This window comes from Polyergus mexicanus, unplaced genomic scaffold (genome assembly GCF_030449975.1).
Source record: "Polyergus mexicanus isolate NDT 795.1 unplaced genomic scaffold, iyPolMexi1.0 SCAF_4, whole genome shotgun sequence".
Taxonomy (NCBI): domain Eukaryota; kingdom Metazoa; phylum Arthropoda; class Insecta; order Hymenoptera; family Formicidae; genus Polyergus; species Polyergus mexicanus.
Window position 1 is genome coordinate 8,748,209 of NW_027223324.1, and position 22,990 is coordinate 8,771,198.

General features: G+C 37.4%; 2 protein-coding genes and 1 long non-coding RNA gene across 4 annotated transcripts in view; 2 read left to right on the top strand and 1 right to left on the bottom strand.

Moving 5' to 3' along the window:
• The window catches only part of LOC138932393 (uncharacterized), a 200,257-nt gene extending 197,162 nt beyond the window's left edge, over positions 1-3,095 (top strand). Inside the window, exon 6 of the long non-coding RNA XR_011446767.1 lies at positions 169-3,095. This is a non-coding gene — a long non-coding RNA (uncharacterized lncRNA). The remainder of the gene's footprint in view (positions 1-168) is intronic.
• A 2,244-nt stretch (positions 3,096-5,339) lies between these two features.
• On the bottom strand, positions 5,340-18,688 carry LOC138932311 (uncharacterized). Its single transcript, XM_070293995.1, has 8 exons — positions 17,851-18,688; positions 15,772-15,804; positions 15,095-15,160; positions 13,407-13,651; positions 12,993-13,260; positions 12,380-12,764; positions 12,069-12,272; positions 5,340-9,477 (listed from the first exon to the last, which is right to left on the bottom strand). The coding sequence occupies exons 1-8, from the start codon at positions 17,926-17,928 to the stop codon at positions 7,616-7,618; spliced, it is 3,141 nt and encodes a 1,046-aa protein (XP_070150096.1). The 5' UTR covers positions 17,929-18,688; the 3' UTR covers positions 5,340-7,615.
• A 1,698-nt stretch (positions 18,689-20,386) lies between these two features.
• On the top strand, positions 20,387-22,875 carry Gmppa (GDP-mannose pyrophosphorylase A). Of its 2 annotated transcripts, none has more exons than XM_070293810.1 (6): positions 20,387-20,912; positions 21,011-21,077; positions 21,274-21,850; positions 21,940-22,216; positions 22,290-22,554; positions 22,637-22,875. In XM_070293810.1, the coding sequence occupies exons 2-6, from the start codon at positions 21,038-21,040 to the stop codon at positions 22,735-22,737; spliced, it is 1,260 nt and encodes a 419-aa protein (XP_070149911.1). In that variant the 5' UTR covers positions 20,387-20,912; positions 21,011-21,037; the 3' UTR covers positions 22,738-22,875. The 2 variants fall into 2 exon arrangements, with proteins under 2 accessions (XP_070149911.1, XP_070149910.1); XM_070293809.1 differs by having other exon boundaries at positions 20,387-20,580; positions 20,725-21,077.
• The last annotated feature ends 115 nt before the right edge of the window (positions 22,876-22,990 follow it).

The following is a 22,990-nucleotide window of genomic DNA, read 5'->3' on the forward strand; positions in this document are numbered from 1 at the left end:
TCGACAAAAAAGAAAAAAAAAAAAACTTTGTTCTTGAATTTTTTTAAATTAAAATTTTATTATGTAAAAACTTATTCATTTATCCTTTGTATTCTTGTTATAGTTGTTCGCAAAACAAGTAACTCAAATGCTATCCCTATTTATTTATTGTATTTATTTATGTTTCAGATCCGTAATTTTGATCGACGATCGCAGCGAATTCAACGATGGAGCTGGGGAATCATATGCGGAGCGTATAGAGTTGTCTGGATTCATCGAGAGAATCCGCAAGAAAGAAGAGGGCACCGAGTCGCTTTAACGCGCTACTCGTACATCAGCTCCATTTCCTCTTCCGCGGCTATCCTGGACCATTCTCTTTGCAATCTTCCCTTTCTCTCTTTTCTCCTATCTCCCCCCACGGTTTTCGCGCTCGCGCAAGCCCCGATTAATTAATTCCTACCTCATTAGCGAACGCGGCCGGGGTTCTCCTCTGCGCACGCCGTAAGTGGCGAACAGATATCGCGAAGCTTACGCGCCGCAAATAGGGAGGGGAGGCCACCGGCACATATTGTATATTATTAATAACAACTGTTTGCGGATGGCTTTTCTGTTTTCCTCTTCTCCCCCTCCTCTACCCGCTCGTTGCCAATTTGTCGGTGTAGATATTGGATTCAGCCGCGTTAACAACGCCGCATTATCGGCGCGGCCGGTGATAAAAGACTGCGCCGCGCGACATTCCAGCCGGCCAGCGGTCTGAACCCCGATGTTCTTTCAAGGGCGGTCGTTATCCCCTTGTAATCGTACCCGTGTCTCGTTAACGGAACGAGTCTAGATTTTACTATCTCCTCGCGCGCGCGCTCTCCGACAACCGAACTCTTTTTTTTCTTTTTTTTCTTTTTTTTTTTAAATCTCGGAACATTATCGCTCTGCTCGTTGTATCGCTGCGCATTTAGAAGAATAGGAGAAATAATAAGATATTCTAACGCAGTACGTTATTAAAGCTATATTGATATTAATTGCCAGTTATAGAGACTGGATCCGTACTGATGCATATTAAGAATCATATCGCAATAATTTCAGAATTTATGTTAACGGTTTTAATTTTAGACCGTAATATATTTACGTAATGCTTGTGTTCTTTGAAAAACTTATGTATAATACTTGTGTCTTAATAAATTGAAATATTATTATTCGAATTGCAACTTCGAGGCTTAACTAATAATACCCGCGATCATTCAAATAAAAATACGACATGCTACAATTCTCGCCTTATTTTAAGATGTCTTATTTCGGGAGTTTCGTTCTTTCGTCGTTTAAGCGTGACATAATTACTACGATTTTCCACGAAACGCGACCGTTCTTACTTTTACATTCGTTGCCTTTTACACGCGCGAGAGCGCTCGTTACTGAATAAAACGCTCTTGTACGTCCGGTCAACAAAGCCTGAGAAATTACGCGTTTGCAAACGAACGCTCGTACTCGGTCGAAAATGAAGAATAGAAAAAGAGAGAGAGAGAGAGAGAGAAAGGAAGAGAGAAAGCCCCAACGGTCGAAAATGGTGAAAAAATGTCCGAGAAGTTTTAGTTAAATTACTTAGACCGTGGAATTGCCCTGTCGGACGTATACGACAGGGGATAGTCTGAAGTCGAAAGGAGAAGGAGAGAGAGAGAGAGAGAGAGAGAGAGATCGTGTGTATGTGTGCATTTGTGCGAGAGTATACGAGGAGTTAGGGGGAGGTGAGCTATCCCCAGCTAAGAGGGTTTGCTTGTATCCCCCGAGATGCGCATACGTCATCCGATTAAAATTAGTAATTAGCTAATTAACTTAAGCGCGCGGCACTCCGGACTAAGTAAGTTGACCGCCTGATTATGATGCATCGCTTCTGAGTTCGGTTTCGTGCGAAAAAGGCGCGCGCCGTTAAAAAATACGCCGTGGCAGAACGAGAAAAGATGAGACGGAGGAGGATCTCTTCTACGTCGAATCTCTTAGAAAATCCTTCTTCGGGGAATCAATCTTCGCGATTTATTTCTCCGTATAACTCGACGGTACTCATAATAGCCACAGTATATAGATATAGAGCTAGGAGAAAATATAGAATTTCGAAAAAATTGCGTCGTAGAATTTTAAATGACGCGATATCTAAGATAATTTTAAGTAATATTGATTCGCTGTCCACAAAGTAATAGATGAGATATGTTCCAGAAGCTTTTCGAAAATATTTTAATTGAAGATTAAAGTGTAGAAGTATGATTATTTATCGGATGTGATGTCTTTTTATTCCGTCGTTCCGAAGAGGAAAGAAGAAGTAACTTTTGGTCAGAGCGAAAACGCTCCGAAAACGGCGATCTGCTTAAAGTTAGGAAATAATACGAGCAATAGAGATCTTTTGCCACATGTGTCACGGCGGCGCGTCGACGAGGGTGTGAAATTGACGTATTATATGCACGAGATGATATCTATGGGGAGAGTCGATCGTATCTCCGTATTCGAGAGGGTGGTCGCGGAGGAGGGACGCGAGCGCCGAGAGTGATCCAGAAGTGCTTTCTCGTGTTCCTTAACTAACCGTTCGCCGGTCCTCCGGACGTCTCATCGGTCGCACTTGCCTGCACCGACGAGAAAACGATGGAGAAAGAGAGAAAGGCGGCGAGGAGGGCAACACCACTAAGGACCGTATCCTCACCCACACCCTTATCTTCTCGTCGCTCTTATCCTCCCCACAGTTGCACGGTTATCCTCAGAAAAACTTCGCGAATGGCTTCGAGACGTCGCAGGTATGCTCTCACCTCGGCTATCGCTCGCAATTTGCAATGGCCGTGTGCAAAGTATGCGAGCACTATTTTCATAGAACTCTCGCCTTATACAGGACGCTAAAAAACTATATGTACAAACTTTGGAATTGTGTTGAGAATTCAAAAACTTAGAGAAGAAAGTTTCATGGCTCTGTCTCAAAATGTTGAATGTTAAAAGTTTTTTTTTTTTTTTTGTAAATCATTGAGAAGGTCCTCCTCCGCAAATTAATTTTCATAATCTAACTCTCTTTAATTTATTTTAATTTAATTTTAAAACAAACACTTTAATTTAACAAGAGTACATTTTATATTTTTAATATAATAAGATTAAATTAATAAGATAGGACATAAAAAAGGTATAAAGGAAGAAAATCCAACTTTGAACTTATTAAAAAATATATATATAGTTTCCCATTTCTGTCTTTTTAAAATGAAACCGATGCGATATAAAAGAAAGAAAATATGAGATATAAATTCTTTCGAAAAGATAATTATTTCGTGCACGCGCGTAACTCACTTTATTATATCATAATAGAAAAATATTATGTCAAATATATAAATAAATAAATAGATTATATATTAATTTAAGTCTCCTCTTTTTCCATTTTCACGATAATGAAATCATACTACGTTCAAGATAAATTAATCAAATATTAAAAAATGCAGATAAATATCAAGGCATATACCGTACGAGACTTTGTCTTTCAGGGTAAATCTCGAGAAGAGATTACGTGCCGGTATCCTTCGAGACAGATTCGCGACTCGGCTCGCTAAGTGACAGTAACGTAGCCGGAATTGCGACCATTGGGAAGGCTCGGAAGTAATGTGTCATCGTTAAAGCATTGTAAAGGATGTAGGGAGCCTCCCCCTTCGTTTTCTCCCGTTACGCCTCGTATGCTTTTCTTTCCTCGAGAAACTTTTCTGCGAGTGAACGTTATTTCGCACCGTGCTATTAAACGCAATAGATAATCCTAATTTAAATTTATTAAAGGAAACATACATGTGTGATTAATAAGCAAGAATTTTTTATCAGTTTTCGCGCAGAATTTGCAAAAATTTCTCTTCGCGAAACTCTTTCACTCGCGTCCTTGGCTGAAAAACGGCGAGCGTCACTAAACGATGCTTGATAGTCCCCGCTATTGGAAGGATATCGATTGCTCGTAGAGCCAGGGAAGCATCGCGGTGGCCGGGAGAGACGCCGAGGCTTTCGATTCCAAAGTAACGAGGTCCGGTAATGGAACCCGTATGTGTAATTTACCACAGAACTGGAGGCGCGCGCGCGTTGTGTGCTCGCACGCACGCACGCATCACATACATACATGCTCACATGCGACGAACGCACTCATCCATCCATCCATCTACACGCGCACGCGGAGAGCGGCTTGATTAAAATTTCTTTCGAGTAGTTCCCCCATCCCCCTTATCCTATACGGCGTTCGTTTGTCTCTCGATCCGGGATCCGGGAATACTCGTCAACCTTCGCATACGGGCTCCTGCGGGACAACGATGCGCGCTTCGACCCGCTTAACGGACAATTAACGTCGAGATTCCAGCGAGGCGTGTAACCAAGCACACACAATCTCCGAAAAAGATTCGGTACGACGTTCGTTCGATGTCAACATTCACGATCGCGAAAAGCCTGACCTTCCAAATTGAATCCTTACGTATCGCAAGGACGTGGTAAACCGAGTCAATTTTGCGGCTTATTGTTTTCGGTAAATGAATTATTTGATATTTTCGGCACCGAGTCCTGAGATCTCAGATCGTTACAATCTGCTATAGAATTCGAATCTCGATGCTATTTCGATACGACAATTTTTACAAAAATCATGACTCTTTTTCTCGTGTATTAAAAACACAACGCTCTAATAATTTTAAATAAAGTTCTTTAGTACGATTAAGCACAAAGAAAGTGTTTTTTATTTACAATATCATGAAATAAACTCACCGAAGGAACTCCAGATTCACTCCTTGATCCAGTGAGCTGCGAACTGCGAGAATTAAACTTGCCTGAAGTTTGCATCTTTTTGCTATGAGTTCCGAAATTGTCCTGGAAAATGTCGTAATATATTTATGCATGCGATTGTATTAATTGTATTTACAGCAAGAATACATAAGGCGCAAGAACAACTCTATGAATTCGTTCCTCTTTTTTCAGTATAAAGGAAAAGGAAAAATAGAAAATATACTAGAAAGAATTTCCTAATTAAGAGCTCATTTCATAAAGCAAGTCCGCGCTCATGCTTCAGAAAGAGAAAGAGAAAGAAAAAAAAAGTAAAAAGTATATTTAAGAACAAGACCTCTTTCTCTTTCTCTTTATTGACACAAAAATGCACTTTCCTTATTCACTTCTTTTATTGAATAATATAAAGATAATTAAAAACCCTCAAACAATTACGCGTTAACCTTTGTGTTTCTCTATCTCGAAATAAATAGTAATTATATTGTAAACGAACATACATAGTAAATGTTCATGATCGATTGATTATATTATTGTAAAATCTTTATAAAATACTTGGAATAATAAAAGAGAATTGATTATTATCTTAGGCAGTTCTGACAAAATGAAAACAGAGTACTTGTGTGATTCAAGATTAATATAGACCGCGATGAATTACGCCATAGGCTAAAAGTTTGACAGACGGTCAAAAAGATATGAATTATCACGAATTTCCTCCCGTTTGCATCGCACCGTCAAAAAATAATCTTTTACCCGCAAACTTGTGTAATTCGCGCTCTTGTCAAAAGCCTTGAAATTTGTTGCATATCGAATACGCAAAAGTAGATTTCCGTGCGATTTCGAGCGTAAACTAACTAGGTGCTCGAGGTGAATTGATTAAAATCGAAACGCGCGCGCGGCGCACGCTAACAAAGGAGAATTGCGGTACGGAAAGGGTGAAGAGAATGTAGGTGGACGTGTAGATGGAGCGTAGAATGGGGAATGGGCAAACAGAGCGCAATTAACGTGCAACCATTAAATATGTACGCGCGCGTTGCTAGAGCGCGATGCATGTGCGCAGGTCGGCCGCGCAAATACATTGAGAGAGTATCGAATACTCTCTCTCTTTCTCTCTCTCTCCCGCGCGCGCGCGCGCGCAGAAACGAATGGGGCACACAGGGTCTCTTCTCGTGTCCTGTTGATACAGCCGCTTGATTAGCTTCGCCATATTTACATGTCATTAGCCGATTGTTTGTCCAAGTCGGTAACTCCACCCGTGTTTCCCTCGCGCGTCGCCGCAGTTCAGCCATTTTTCAACGAGAATCTATTCGGTGATTGGACGAAACGTTACGCGACGAGCGCTCGTTCGTTTCCGGAAATTTTTGTAACGAAATTTTTTCAATTATATGTCGCGCGAAAAAAAGAGGTAATTCGGCAAAGTGGAATATATTTAGATCGGTATGGCTGGTTTTTTTTTTTTTTTAGTGGTTTTATTCCATAAAAAATACGAATTTCGATCTCAATATCTCGTTGCCTACATTGCATAACAATTTTCTCCTTAATTTTATACTTTAATTATAAGAGAGTGTAAATGTATATTGGGCAAGCTAGCGATGATGCCCGGCGAAAATTAACATTGACGTGAAATAAATAGATGAATTGACTTGTATAACTTAACTGCAGGCAATAATAATAATGATGTCATCGATACGTTTCGTGACAAAGTAATTGCATCTTTCAAACGATCACCTTTCGGTCCCCTTTGCAGGGGATAAAACGCTGCAAAAAATCACAGCTTTACTCTCTATCCGGGTTGAAAACGATTATAAACAAATTGAAATCAACATAACATTCAAATATCGTCGAATTTTGAGTTTGCTTCGACAAAACAATAATCGCTCATAGATACACATACGTACATACATTCTTGCTCTCTTCGTAACTGTCTTCGTGGCAAGGATACGACTTTTGTAAGAAATAAGACGATCGGTTCTCTATCGTGTCGCTTTATGAAACTTACGGACGATTGCCCTTAATATCTATGCTTTCGGTTATGGTAACGAGGATTTGATTAATTGTATTGTTTCACTGTGATCGCTCATTTTCCGATCGCCGATCATCGATTGTGTTGCAATACGTATTTTTTTTTTTTTTTTATTGGGATACGTATAACTCTTCGATTACCGGTTTTTAAAAAGTACCACTTTTACATCACTATTAAGGCAGTATGGTAATGTGACTTGATTTACGTAATATAGTTAGGCTTCCTCCTATGTCTTCTCTCTAGACGTAATTGCGCGACATCTCGGATATGTGTTCGTTTCTCTAGTCGCAAGATCACAAAAATATAAAGATAATATGTCCATCGGTTATACATGAAATAAATTTTTTCTTGTCGCAAAGTCACTCTTCATCATGTCACAAAAATATCGTATTTTTTTCAATTAATAATATAATCATCAGAGCAATATAATTAATTTCTATATCGCATTCCGTGAAAGAAATAAAAACAAATACTTCTATGAAAGTGTTTCATCTCGAGTGATCTAATATTTCAATCATGTAAAATCATTTCGAGCAAATTCTAAAAAGATCTATGGAGAGGCAAAATGATTAATTGTATCAATAGTAATAATGTAGTAATAATGTCTTTTACCCTACATCTCGTAGGCCACGATATAGTGAGAGATGCGATACGCGATCATGCTGATGCTTCGCATAAAAACTTCCAGGATGTCGCTGAACTATATCGTTGTAAAATATCTCTAGTACAACGCGATCGTATACTGACACAATTGCTATGATTCAAAGAAGTTACAAACGTGTCGAGACACCGTATGCACGAAGTAGTAACACGATGAGCACACGATCAACAACGTTAATGTCAACGTAATTAGCCTAATTATGTCTAGCCAGTGGCGGTGTCATTGCGATCGGTTTCGTTCGCTGTCGCCGACTCATGTTGTCTCAATTCTTCCCTCTTTTCCTGCGGAGAGACGATACCAATGGCCAGAATTTCGAAATCGTCCGAGAAATTGTTCGCGTCCATCGCTTGTTCTGGAGTGTCGCTATGGCCACTGCTGCTACTGCTACTACTGCTGCCACTTCTGCTTCTCGATCGCCTGCCACTGGATAAGTCTTGTCTCTCGGTATCAGCCTTATCATCAGGAACTGAGACTTCATTATGAAGATCCGAAAGATTGCTTTGTGCGATACGCATTGCCGCCTCCGCCGCCGTCTTCTCGTTATCTTGCTGTTGTCTTGCGTGATAAGAGTTAATTGAAAGGACGTTCGCCGCCGGATGATCATTTTCAATCGATTGTCGGAAAGGCATCATGCATGACGATTGCGCATTAACGCAAGTAAGCTCAACTTGGTCGGGAAGATCGTCAGAGGACTTTATCAAAGTTATGTCCGAAATAGAACGGACGGGCAACCTGTTTGTGGCATTGTCATCATGAGAATTTTCCGAGACCGTATTGCGCTCTACCCAAGGAAAGCGGACAACTAAGCGATCCTCGTCCAACTCGTCGCACGATGTCAACAGTGGAGTTTCAGCAATGGCATCATCGTCATCGTATCGTTGGACGAATGCGTCTTCCCGGACAATTTCGTCGTCACCAACCTCGTCCTTGTGTGCTAGCTTTGTTCCAAGTGGCGCTGGTATATGCGCTTCTTCCAATTTCACGTGCTCAAAGAACCTCGTGAGGGCGCGCCGCTGGAGCTGGACTGTTGCTGGCTTGCTGTCTGATTGTTCGCGCGATTCCAACTCATGTTCCGCACGGCAGAGCTGTTGTCGCAGGAGCGGACAGTCTCGATCGTTTGGGCCGAAGCCTCGTAATTCGCGTGAACGACCGGTGATAGTATAGGACTTATTATGGCCTGGGAACAATGAGTGGATGAAAGTGCCGACTCTTGACCCGTGCTTGCTACGACCGTCGAGATTCGTTGCTGCTGCTTCCTCCGCTGGTCCGACTGACTCTGGTTCGTTGCCGCTGTTCTCGCTGTCGCCATAGAAAGGCAATAAGGTTTCTGCGGCTGATCTGGTTGACTGATTGATACAGAGTTTGCCGCCTGAAAGTTTGGCCCAGGGCTTTCTGCCGTTGAAGGTTGCTCGGTCCAATTGATAGTCGTTCGAGACGGAGTTAAGAGAATTTGACAATTTTGGTACGGTAACACAGTGGAGGGAAGCTGCGCGATTTTTCTGTTTCTTGCGGATGTTACGATCGTAGAACAAGGAGTTGGAGAGGGGGTGGAAGCCGGTCTGAAGGGTAGTGCTGCCACTGGTCGGCAGTTGATAGTTGAAAACTGCGGAGCGGTTTTGGTCTTCGGTTTCACCGCTAAGAGGCTGATCGGACCTTCCAGCTGATTCGGTGATTTTCTTGATGATGAGATATGATTGGTGTTTTTCTGGCTGGATAGTGGTGCCAGACAGCTGGTAGTGGTGTGGCACCTGCTCCTCTGCTTGGATGTAGGTAATGTTCGATCGTGAATGCTGGTCGATGTAAGGGTTACGAGATGCGATGTTTTGTCGTTGTTCGATATCGATGAATTTACTGCTTTCTGATTGCTCGACGTTTGAAGTAGAGGTATTGTTTGAGGTGATTGGAATGAGGAAGGTTGAGGCCGGCAAGTGGTTGACGCCGAAGGCGGTGGAGAGGATGCGTTTTTTTTGAGCTGCATCAATTTTATGAAGTCCACCAATCGTTTTATAGACTTCTGCGTTTTCTCTTGCTTTCCCAATAGCTCCTGACGCATGCGCTGTTGCAGCTATTAAAAAAAAAAGAAAGTTTATGTTAAATATTTTTATAGTAAAATGTTTCCAATTCAAATATATATGTAACGTAAGTTTGTAACTCTATCGCTATTAATGATATGTTCGGGAATATCACCCGTGTGCACACGAGCGTCGTTCTATCTTTGTTCAACTTTTAGTAAATGACAAAGATAGAACAACGTTTGTGTGCATGGGTGATGTTTCCGAATGCAGCTTAACAAAGAAACATCAAGTGTTTGCCTCTGGTTTTGAATATGTGTTATTTTGTATGTAAAATTGCGACAAGATTTGTCAGTAATATGTGATATAAATACATGGATGAACATAGAAATATATGCAATTTAGTAAAATCAATAATATTGTATTATAAATATGTAGAATTAAATATCTTTTTATATTCCTATCCTTATAAAAATTTTGAAAATCGAGAACAATAACGCAAAGCGTAAAAGCATTTTGAAAAATATTTGCCAAAAAATCTATATATATAGTTTTGAAATGTATATTAAGTATATGATAAAACTTATATCCGAAACATATTTCATACATCATACACTTTCGACGATATTTATTCAAAGTCAATTACACCAATTTAGCTTTGAAGAATTGTTTCAAATCCTAAATGCGCAATCGAGCATTTAAAAAAATTTTGTCTTTTATTTTAAGCTATTCTATATAGAATAGCATATCTAAAAACCTATAAAAGTGAAGGGAATCACTTTCATATGTTTCCTTGTATAAAAATACTTATATACTGTAATACTTATATACTATTCTAATACATTTATTACATAAAAAGCCACTATAATGGCTTACTAAAAACTTTCACTCCATACAAAAAGATTTAATTAACATAAATTTTGAATGCCATGCATTTTTCTTAGTCGTCGATTTATAATAATTTGTAAAAATTGTTAATTAACATGATGCGATAAAACTAAAGAAATTCTACAAAAAAACAATATATATTTCTAAGGTAAAACAACGTTTCGTTACAATATATTACTGTTATATCATAGTATCAACCAATATCATTGCAAAGAAGTTATCTCTTTGGTATATAAATATATTGAATATATACAAAATGACACTATATTCTCACTAGATAGGATATCACACAAATATTGTGATTGGTATACTACTATCATTATATGATACATTATCACTCATCGGCAGTGGAATTGAGAATAGCGATATTTCTTTTCTTCATCTACAATAACCGATGTTAAAATAATGAAAACACTCTTTTCAATGATGTTCCAAATATACATCTGATATCTAATAAAAAATTTGTTTTCTAGAGATATTTAGACAAAAAAATGATGATAAGCGATTAATATCAAATATATTAATTATATCAAAATTGTTGTCTGTTCCTAATAATGTCAATGAAAAAATATAAATTGTATATTTAAAAAATATTTCATGTGCTCTATGTTCTCACCTGTATAATAAATAAATAAATCATATTTATAAATCATTAATATAACGAAGGAGATCAACGACTAAGGAGAAACGAAGCTAACTCTTTCATACATATACTACAAAAATTAATGAATAAAAATATCAAAGACTGGTCGATTCTTGATAAAATTAGTGCACTCTAAAAATGCACACTTTAATGTACAAAAAAGTTATTATATATAAATCTATATTCATAAATGTATATTTGTAAGAAATCATAATCACGATCTTATTGTTAGATGATAGAATCGACCTGTCTGTATAAAGCATCGCATAATTAGAAAAGTAAAAAAGATAACGATAAAAACGCAGAGATCTTGCAGGTTCCTCTGGATGAAAAAACAAAAGGACGAAAACTGTTTGCGATTTATAATTCATATAACTGAAGAGCATTCCAAATGAAAGTGAACTTCGTAATTTGTCTCTATGCAGGCCACAGGACGAACCTGAAGTGACTGGCCGAGTAGTTGTGAACGTTTTTCCAACTCGTAAACCTGCAATCTCAGATCCGAGTTTCGCTCGCGCAGCTCATATCTTTCTCTCTCTTTCTCCTCTGCAAGATATTTTGCATTCAAAATACACGTTGTATTTTTTGTGCCCTATCGTGGACGATCGACCAAAAAGTTCTTCTTAATTGCAAATTCTTCGGCCGTATTCGAGAAGCCGATCTCAGACGCGAGCACTTCTTCCGGCAGGCTGCCTCTCTCGTTTATTCAGTGTGTGTGTGCTTACGCTCAATTAAGTCTGCGACAACGCTGCGATACCTCGTTGTATGTTAAATCTAGAAGTTATGGACTCATGTTATACAAATTCCTGTGCTTATTTAAAATATTGTGCTTGCGCCGATCCTTTGTGATTTTATCTCGAACAAGTTTTCGCATTGCTTTGCACCTTGTCATTACTTTTACAATCCATCAATTGAGAAGGCAGCAAAAAATGCCGATTTTCTTCACGATTAAAAAATATCAATGATTCCCGGTCGAGTTGCTGCCGCAACTGAGATAAGTCTACCGCGACTGTATAACTGTTATTGTTGAAACAAGAACTTTTTTGTCAATCACACGTTTAGCGCTTTTCTTAAAAGAGGATTTCCTCTTTCGTGAAGTCGAAAATGTTTTACCGAGTTTTTCATTCTTTTTATAGTGCGGAAGCTTGTTTTCTGCTTCTGTTTCCCTTTTAATCTCCGCGTCGTCATCCTTTCCATCACCTTCTTCCTCATCCATTGCTAATACACATCTTGGACAGGTCCTGGATGGAACCAGTGATCGAGTATGACACGAGACGTGATAATTACTTGAGCAATTTTTGCATACCGTTAATGAATCTACAAAAAATAACGAAATCGTTACTTACTTATGTGCAATCATTATATTTGTGATAAAGTTGTTAAAAAAGATAATAATGTATCTAACATATAAATATTTTACTCACCTGGATTTCTACAACAGATACACACAACAGGTTCATTCCCAATTCTTTCGATGGTCAAGCTAGATGGTAATCCAGGAATATGAACAGTCTTATTGCTTATCGGCTGAACGAATTTGGCACTAGGTACGGACGATCGTATTTGATTGTCCTCTATCTTGTTTTTGTTCACAAAGACTTTACTGTCCGCGTTTCTGAGGATATTTGGCCTGGTAGTGGACTTTTGTACTGGGATCAGCGGCTTCGTTACCGTTTGTGCTAGTGGCGAGGTAGATTTGGCTGGCTGAGTTTTGTTAGGTGGTGGCGATGGTCCGTTCATACGAGCAGTCGTCTGCCGAGTATGAGGCGCATTTTCCGACTGAAAGTACGAATACAATCTCCTCCGCTTCTAAAAAATAAATATGCCAAAATATAAATTATTATATATTTCTAACAATATCAAATAGTATATGAGAAATTTATTTCCACAATCATTTTTATAATTTATATTCTTTTAGAGTGTAGCATGCTTTCATACAATTTTGCATTGTTTGCATTAGAATCATATCCTACTATGTGTATCAGAACAAGTACTTTATATATATAACAAAAGTAACAAAAATATTATTATACTTACAGACGGTTGTTGGTTATACGTAGGATATATAAAATGCGGGTTTGCTGTGCTACGACGCTTCCTTTCCACTCTTCTGTTCTGAAGTTCTGTACATCTTGCCTGAGTAATAAGCCCGAGGCAATCGAGAAAGTCTTCTTTTTCCATTGATTCGGTTTTGTGTTCTTTTTGCTTTTCTTTCTCTTGCTTCTCATCAGAATTTTCGTCCATGGACACCGCAACGACGTCGTCTTCGCCGGAGATAGTTTCCACTGAGCTAGGATTAGGTAATCTGTAAAGAAATGTCCAATTGAAAAAAATTCCATAATTTTTATTTAACACATTTCAAGAAAATCTTTATTCAACACATTTCAACAAAATCTTTATTAAATACTTTTGTTATTTTTAATTAATTTATTAATTTTTTAATAAACTTACTTTGCGCAATCGTTATCTTGCGCCGATGAATGATGAACATCACCATTCCTAACAATTTCTTCATAGTTCTCCTTTGAAGGCTTTGTTTCAAAACCATTGGCGGCCGTTTCATGCTTCGTCTCGTTGTTGTTCGTAATATGGTTGTTATTCAGGCCCAAGAGAGCCGCTATGGAAACTTTCGATCCATTTGCGTTGTCTGTCGTGAACGCTTCTACCTCTGTGCGCAACCGCTGTACGACTTGCCTCTGTATATTAAAAACAAGATATATATATATATATATATAGCACAGAATTATCGGTAATTATAAAAAAAAAGAAAAAATTTTTAGTAATAGCTTTTTTAGAAACAGCAGAAACTAAATGTATTAATTTCAATGTGTTTTACAAAAGCATAACACTCACATATACACTCACATATACAAATATTCCAATAAACTCATACGACTTAATATAAATATAAATGTTGTATATATAACAAAAAATATGTATATTTGAATATAATACGATATAATGCGATAAAATACAACACCAACACATAATTATGCATTGGAGTTATGAAACAAAATACGCGTTTACCTCATGCTCGAAAGTTAGAAAGTTTCCGCTACTTTTAAAGTAAGTAAGGAACAGAGATAATCATTGGAAAAAATCGCTTAGGCACGAATGAATGAGAGAAGCTACGAAAGGAGAAAGTTGAAAAGAGATGTAAACGATGAGGAAGACGCCGAGATTTTGTAAAGAGCCGAAAACGTTTTCGCGGGGCATTTTATTGATTTTAAACTCCTTCGTCTCTCTGCCTCTCGGCTTTTCTTTCGCTCTAAGTTGCTCTCGCTTCTTCTTTCTGAATTGTCGCCTTCTCCCTCTTCTCTCTCATCCGCTCACCCGCAACTGCATCACGCCTTCTCATTCTCGTAGCCTGTATGTATTATCTATCTCTGCTCGTTCATTACGTCGTAACTATTTATCTTGCTTTTTATCAGCACCGTCGAAGAAAAAAAAGAGTGTCACACTGAACACATTAAAAAAGGACAAGCAGAAGTACAACTACATGTACAAAAGAACCGTAAACAATATACATAAACATACCGAATTAAAAATTTTATAAGTACTGTTAAGATTTATTTCACATTTTTTTCCTTTTTTATTAGACATTTCGTAACATAGCATAGTACCAATATATAATGTATGATCGATATCGATATTTTGTGTCGTTATATTTTGCCACGCGAATGATATATTTGTAGCAATAAGTAATATTTTACAAGAGTTATGCAAGACGCTTCAAAGTTTTCGCTTTGTAGTAGACATTTTGGATCAATAATAATGTTGACTGATAATGTAACTTATATAGAATTATAATTTTTCTCTAATATTTTGTAGCTAATGTAACACAAATTATTCGCTCATTGTCAGTCTTAAAACTGTGTAATTCTTTTTAATTTTTAACGTTGTAAAAAATTTTCAACCCATCATCGCACACACACACACACACACACACACACACACACACACATATATATATATATATATATATATGTATGTTCAAAGTTGCACAATCGACTCGTCAAAAGATTGTTTGTGGAATTGAAAGGTCTCCTAATGAGAATTTGAACAAAAGATGATACATAAACATACATCGCAATATTCTACGTGCATACGACATGGAAGAAAATCAATTGTCCGCTTACCTGGGATCTCCCCAAAGAAGAAATGTACACCTGAATCCTTTTCATCTGACCGAGAATGTCTGGGTTCTATAACAAGGTGCATCATGTGGTTATATCGAGTCTGAATAGACTGGAAGAAAAACTATATAACTGTTAAAAGTAGGTCAACTTATGTGCATTGAGATCTTTTTGTGGAATAATTAAATTACGCAATATTATCGTTACATTTATGCGCGCGCGCATCTAATGACATTATTGACAATGACGAAGGAAGACTAAATATACTTTGATTTAAAAATTACTAATAAGAGAAACTAACATTTTATGTAATATAAGAATTATATTATAAAAAAATTGCTGGATATATTATATGTGATCGTATCTTGTTTAGTTTTAAACGCGTAACAATCTAAATAGAAAAGTTTTCTTTGATATATGCGTGTTCTTCGCTAGTTGTGGCGAAACGAAGGTGAAACGAGATGAAACGTTTGGCCGAAGTTTGTTACGCGATGTGACTTACAGAATTTCAAATGTACACACACACACATACATACACCACGCAATTCCAGCGAAATCTCGCTGTTATTGTCTATTATCTGAATCTTACGTACATTGTAATAAATTCGTAATAAATTGTATTGAAATGCGAATTTGGAAAACGGAAATTATTAAAAAAAAAGTACCGCGTACATACTTACATTCGGCTCAGTTTCCAATCTGTTCTTGTATGTCTGAAAATTAACGAAAAAGTCATCATTAATATCGATGCGAAAAAAAGTAGATAGTACATTTTACAGAATCTTATAGGGGGATAAATAATCAAGTGTTTCTGCGAAAATCGCCAGCGTACGTAATCAACTGGAGCATGATGTGCCATATTATGCCATTACGCTCTCAATCCCATTAATCCCTTCATTAATTAATAAAGATGCAAATTCAAATTTCGCTCTTAACATATCCCGGCAATTTATTCCGCAATTTATATTTAATTTCCTTTCCTGTCTCAGAAATCAATCGTTACAAAATTGAAATATTAAAAATTAACGTACGCACGATATTACACATTCGTAGTTAATTAATTTGATATTAAATCGCAATATGACGATTATCATACGAAAGTAATTTTTCGAAGAGTCAGAAATAAAATTGAAATTATGAAATTAAAATTACTTCGTTCCCTCGCGCATAAGAAAACTGAGTACGATCTTTATATCTCGATGTAATTATCGATAAACAATTTTGTAAGTAACTTGACAGGACTTATTTCGTTTCGAATTCTTGAATGAAAGCTTTAATCAAAGCTGAATCGGGGTGTACTCGGCACGCGTATAAAAGTAAAAGAGAATGATCTCGTCGCACAACATTTTCGCAGTAAAAGTCAATCAAGCGTGACTCGACGACTCTGGGAAGCTACTCGGCGCAAGTATCGACTGCACCTGTCCCCCTCCAACAAAATAAGCGAACTTTGGTTACATAAATCGCGTTCAACTGTTACGAAACTACGACACAACCATTGTCTCCTCCCGTTATAATCTGTAACAATAATTTTATTATCGTTCCCATTTCACAAAAATAAAGAAAATCGTAAGACGGAAAGCTGACATGAGAAAAAAAAAACTCTCATGTCTGATGATGGTCTTATAATATCGATATACTGTATTCTCAATTGTCATTGCTGATTTTGACGTGTGCCACACATCATTCATCGTATATCGCGGAGAAAATTCTTTTTGGTCTCGCGGAACACGGTGAAAAGTATGTCGCATAATTCAGGAAGTATCGATTGTCCGTCGAGGACGTCGCTGGCGAGTTTGAGGTGACCGTTTAATTGAATGCGCAAACTTTGAGGCGCCGTCGCATTTAATAAGCATTTGATTGTCATGAGAATCAATTTTCGGAAATCTGTATTGAAACGTCGACAACATTGCTCGATTTATAATATACGTATAAAATATTTTTTTATAAGCGAAATTATTTCCTCGGATCTCTGTCTCTAAATGCAGGCTGCGATAGTATAAAAAGAGAGATTTCTGTCTTTAATATTGATATGTTTACAAAAATGGAGGCGTGCAAACGTATGATGCTAGAGAGACGTGCAATCTTCGACATCGCTTTCGTAAGACAAGCGGAACAATCAACAAGTTTTCGGCGATATTAACCATTAACTTGTGACGTCCGACGAATCCTTCGACTCGAAATTGCTTTCGACGAGCAAACGACACGCGTAACGTACGCGCGTAAAGCGAGAAAGAAAGAAACGAACGGAGAAAAAGGGAGAGATAAAGAGGGCGCACGGTGACGCCTCGGATAGAAAAGGAACAAATATGGTTAGCCATAAATGAAACTTTCGACGCAGACTCGCTCTTCGCCTCATATAAATAATCTCAAATTGTTCGCGTACATGCGCGCGCGCGCGCGCGCTTAAAGCTTAAATTATCCGCAGAAGACGCTGGCGGAGAGATCTATCGTTCGAGGTATCTCGATCGATCTATCGCAACTGCCGGAAAAATTTACGGAGAAAGGGGGAGGGGGGCCGGCCCGATGTTTCTATTGCAAATCTCGCGTGGAATAACAAAAAAAAAAAAAAAAAAATTTTCCCGTCAATCAAAAAATTCGAAGAGCTCCGCGAGGAGTCTTCTCTTCGTCACCGCGTACCCTTCCTTCCTCGTCTTAACCCCCTTATAAGCGATCCGTCTCTCGATCGCTATCGACACACGCGCGTATATGCATGTACATGCACGCAACGTCGTATACTCGCGCGTATTATATTCATTTACCTGATGCTCCATTATCGCGCACTGCAATTTGCGTTGCACGGCGACGATCTCCTTCTGCAAGCCCTTGGATATCTCCATGCTTCCCGGCAGGTGGTCAATTCGTAGTCCTCGTCCTCGAGAATCCAGCAACAGCGCGCGGCGACGGACAACCCCGAGATGTATGTATATCCCAAATGTCCGATATATTCAGGCGGGAGCGAACGAGGACGCGGCGTGAGACTCCCTCTCTTCTCCGAACGACGAGTTGACTCCGACAACGTGCGACGACCGACAACGGTGGCGGCGAGGCGAGGCGAGGCGAGGCGCGTCTCGTCCCGTCCGTCTCATCCGCTCCGAACTTCGGCCGTTTCGTCTCTGCGGAGCTGTGCGGAGCCAAGCGAGATTGCGCTCCGTGGACGCGCCACAAGCGCGTGTATACGTGTATTCGTGTGCGTATGTGTATATATATATATATGCCTCTCTTTCTCTCGCTCCCTCTCACGCTTTTCTTCCCTCTCCTCGTCTATCACTTCCTCCTTCTCTCGCACACGGCTCGCCCAAGTACAAATCTCCCGAGCACGAGAGATGCCGATACTCGTCTCGCGCGACGCACGGATCCCCTCGCACTTCCCGGTCGCGAGCTACGTCGGCGTACAGGTCGTCGCGCACCAGAAAAAAAAATGTGTATCCCTCGCTCGTCGTCGGCGACGACGGCGACGATGCGAGGCGTTTTACGCTGCCATCGGCACGCTGCGCTGGCCCTCGCTCAAATGCGCACGGCCGTACCAAGATGATCGCGCGCGGGCGCCCTCCTCGTCCTTTCTCCCTGCTTTTCCTACACACTTTATCAATCAGCGCCCTTCGTAGATGGACGGCAACCGACTGAGAAAACGGCGACGAGTTTTCCCGCGTCAAGCATTTGATTCGACTCGCGACGAAGATCCCGCGATCTCTGTCTCTCTGTCTCTCTCTCTCTCTCTTTCTTTCTCTCTCCCGTTCTTTCTCTTGCCCCCCTTTCGCAACCCTTTCTCGATGAAGACAAATTACTTCGATGAATTTGCCCTCAAATGGATGATCGCGCGACGAGAAACGTAGGCACATTGGCAACGACAGTGAGCGATTGGTTCTTGTGTCTGCATGTTGCGTTGCTATTGGATGACGCGTGGTGTCAACAATATGGCGTACTAATATTATAGAGAAACTTTTATGTGTACGTAATGTACTACGTATACATAAATTATATATATATATATATATATATATATATATATATATATATATATATATATATAATTGATTAATAAGTTATAACAATTAGTTGTAACCTAATAAAAATTTATACTGTTTATATAAAATATAATAAATAACACTACGTATATAAATCTTACTGCATTCTGTTAAATTTTAATACTGGAAAGATTAAACAATAATAAAACAGAGTTCTATAAATTATACATTTTATTAACTTTTGATAGGGAGAAAGATGTCAATAACGTCAATATAAAAATGTAAAATAATATAAAATTTCATTGCTGCTGAACGAAAATTTAAATAAACTTGGATAAACACGACATTGTACGTTTTTCTTAAAATATTAGTATTCAGTCGTTGTTCTTTGAACAAATCTTTTGCAGTTTTACAACGTACAAAGAAAGGAAAGAGAAAATTTTTCGAAAGCGTTGAGGGAAGGTATGCATTTTGTTTTATGAAAGACCTTTATTCTCACACTTCATTTTACGGCAATAAATTATTCTAATTATTTTTTAAGGACTGGTGTCTCGTAATATATTTTGCTTTGCTTTTTGATTTATTTGACTTATAGCATATCTATATAATATCGCATATCTAATCTCATAATGGTTCTTTGGCTATTATTTTTTCTTATTTCTCATTTACTCATCCATAACCATCGATCCATATCCATTGTTGTCCATAACAAAAGAAGATTTATGAGATAGTTTTTGGAACATGAACGCGAGAGCCTGCTATTTTATTGAAAACCAGCATCTCTTAAAATTTGAATCTATATTTAAGTTTGTCTTATTCTCTTTAATATTTGGAAATTTAAATAAAATTTGAATTATCAAAAACGCCATTTAACTGATAGCTGATAGAATGCGCATTATATTATACGATGTTAGGGGGGGGGGGGGGAATCAATGACCAAATAATTGATTATAAAAGAATAACAATATCTATCCTCTAATTACAATTTTATACCTTAAAAATAAATAAAATAATATGGATAAATTTTTTCACATTGTAACATAACTATTTTATAACACAATAGGAAAATATTGTACGTGACATTAATTTTTTTATATGGCAGAATGATTTTATATGGAACATGGAATTATATAAAAGTCGATTCTCTTTGTTCTAAACTAAACGATTTCTTTGACGTACATGTTATCGGTTTTCTAAGCAACAATCATGATGCATGAATATCTAGATATGATGCGCGCATCTCGAATGTGACAAGATTTGATGCAACAACAACCATGATGCATAAATATCTAGATATAATGCGCGCGTCTCAAATGTAACAAGCTTTGATGAAACTTCAAGATACTTGAAATGATATATTCAATATATAATTTAGAAAAATATAGAAAATATGGAGCTAATAAGCACACACTTCGTATAAAATAAAATATCAACATATATCAGCTGATCTGCATTCATCATTTTCTTATCAACGCGAACGAGATGAGAGAAAAGTTATATTCGCGAACGAATTATATAAATGAGGTTATATAAAAATATTGATAAGTCTGGAAAAATTATAAAATATGAACGCAAAAATTAAAAATACAATTGAAACTTCATAATTTTTTCCTACTTTAAATTATATATACCACGTTTCAAATATTTCAATAGACCCTTTCAATATAGATAAAGTGCTATCCACATATTTGTTGACAAATAAGATCCGCTTAGCCTGATGCTCGAAGAAAAATATTTTTCCGATACATGTCGTTTGCTGTCACAAGTCACAAAGTCGATTCATCGATAAGTAAATGTTACGCTGATATCAATGATGACACGTCTGTCCACGTCGAGTATACAAATATGTCTACGTGGTATGATAAATATTAAATTTTTCGATGTTTCCCGGAGGATTTGTTCAATGATTGGTGTTGTTTTACGAAAATAAAAATATTTTTGATTTATCTCTAAGGAACGGGACTCGTTTAATTGTGCAAACATGTTAAAGGCTGTCATCTTAATTGGAGGTCCCTTGAAAGGTTTGTACTTAAAGTAAAGTAATTAAAATCATAAAAAGCATAAAATTATTAAAAACAGTATATATATATATATATATATATATTTTTTTTTGTAATTACGTAATTATATAATCAAAATATTTTCTTCACTCTCTGAATTTATATTTTGTTTTCATGTATATATTATTATTTATTAATCGGGCTTCTATTTGCATAGGAACAAGATTTAGACCTCTATCTTTGGATATTCCAAAACCATTGTTTCCAGTGGCTGGATTACCTATGATACAACATCATATCGAAGCATGTGCCAAAATACTTGGTCTCAACGAAATACTGATAATTGGCGCATATTCTAAAAATGATTTAGCTCAGTTTGTACAGGAGATGTCAAGTACCTATGGCATAATTATTAGATACCTGCAAGAATTCACTCCTCTTGGAACAGCAGGAGGCATGTATCATTTTCGTGATCAGATTCGTTCAGGTAGTCCAATGTACTTTTTCATTATGAATGGAGATGTTTGTGCTGACTTTCCTCTACAAGAGATGGTAGACTTTCACAATAGTAAACAGGCATTGCTTACAATCATGGCAACAGAAGCAACTCGACAGCAATCATTAAATTATGGATGTATGGTTTTGGGCAAAGAAGGAGAAGTGGCACATTACGTCGAGAAGCCTTCGACATTTGTGTCGACTCTTATTAATTGTGGAGTATACCTTGCTTCTCTTGAAATCTTTCAAACAATGGCAGATGCCTTTAATGCTAATCAGCAGCAAGAGCATATTATGTAAGTTTCTTATAGACTTTGAATGCAATAAGAGAGAGAGAAAAAATAATCTACTGTTTTCTTATATTGTATTATGGGCTTTGTTATAGGCAATTATGTTGTAATGGTAGAGACCCAGCACACATTTCATTTGAGCAAGATATATTGACGCGTTTGGCAGGATTTGGACGATTGTTCGCCATACCTGTATTCAGATGGTGGTCGCAAGTAAAAACTGCTGGGTCTGCAATATATGCCAATCGACATTACTTGGCCCTTTACAAGCAGAAACATCCAAATCGTCTTGCTTCTACGAGTAATGATTCTTGTAACATTATAGGAGATGTATATATTCATTCATCAGCTACTGTACATCCAACTTCTATTGTACGAAGATAAATTATCCTTAAAAGTATGATTTATGTCACGCATATTAATACAAAATTTGTATTCCTTGTAGCTAGGCCCTAATGTGAGTGTAGGTCCAAATACAACTATTGGGCCTGGTGTAAGAATTAGAGAGTCAATTGTGTTGGCCAATGCACATATACAGGCTCATTCTCTGATTCTGCACAGCATTATAGGAACAGGTACCAGTGTAGGCAAATGGGCACGCGTTGAAGGAACTCCTTGCGATCCTAATCCTAATAAGCCATTTGCGAAAATGGAGAACTTGCCATTATTTAATATCAATGGCAAGCTCAATCCTTCCATCACGATACTTGGTAAGAAAAAAATTAAGTATTGTAAAACTGTTACTAATAATTCGAATTTGAAATTATGAACATTTTTTTTTTTTTTTTCCAGGTACCAGTGTAAGTTTAGCTGCAGAAAAAATTTTATTAAACTCGATTGTTCTGCCACATAAGGAACTTACAAGAAATTATAAAAATGAAATTATTCTTTAATTGCCTAATGTTTCTGATGATTGAGATATAATAATGATATAAATATACGAGTCGCACAAATTATAAAATGCTAAGTATATTACAAAATTTTATAGTATGTATAAAAATTTCTGAAATAATTTTTTTATAAGCATTAAATTAGTCCATTATAAATTTTTAAAATAATTTTGTAAAATAGAATTAATATATAAAATTTTTTATATGTACTATATACATGTTATCATATAACAATTATAAATTATGTACATAGAAA

What these genes read in the sequence shown, in the direction of transcription:
- LOC138932311 (XM_070293995.1), bottom strand. Translation starts at nt 17,928, where the DNA reads ATGGAGATATCCAAGGGCTTGCAGAAGGAGATCGTCGCCGTGCAACGC. An exon ending in GCGCGATAATGGAGCATCAG is followed by an intron (nt 15,805 to 17,850) that starts GTAAATGAATAT and finishes GTTAATTTTCAG; the next exon opens with ACATACAAGAACAGATTGGA. An exon ending in CTTCTTTGGGGAGATCCCAG is followed by an intron (nt 13,652 to 15,094) that starts GTAAGCGGACAA and finishes TTTAATATACAG; the next exon opens with AGGCAAGTCGTACAGCGGTT.
- Gmppa (XM_070293810.1), top strand. Translation starts at nt 21,038, where the DNA reads ATGTTAAAGGCTGTCATCTTAATTGGAGGTCCCTTGAAAG. An exon ending in AATTGGAGGTCCCTTGAAAG is followed by an intron (nt 21,078 to 21,273) that starts GTTTGTACTTAA and finishes CTATTTGCATAG; the next exon opens with GAACAAGATTTAGACCTCTA. An exon ending in CAGCAGCAAGAGCATATTAT is followed by an intron (nt 21,851 to 21,939) that starts GTAAGTTTCTTA and finishes GCTTTGTTATAG; the next exon opens with GCAATTATGTTGTAATGGTA.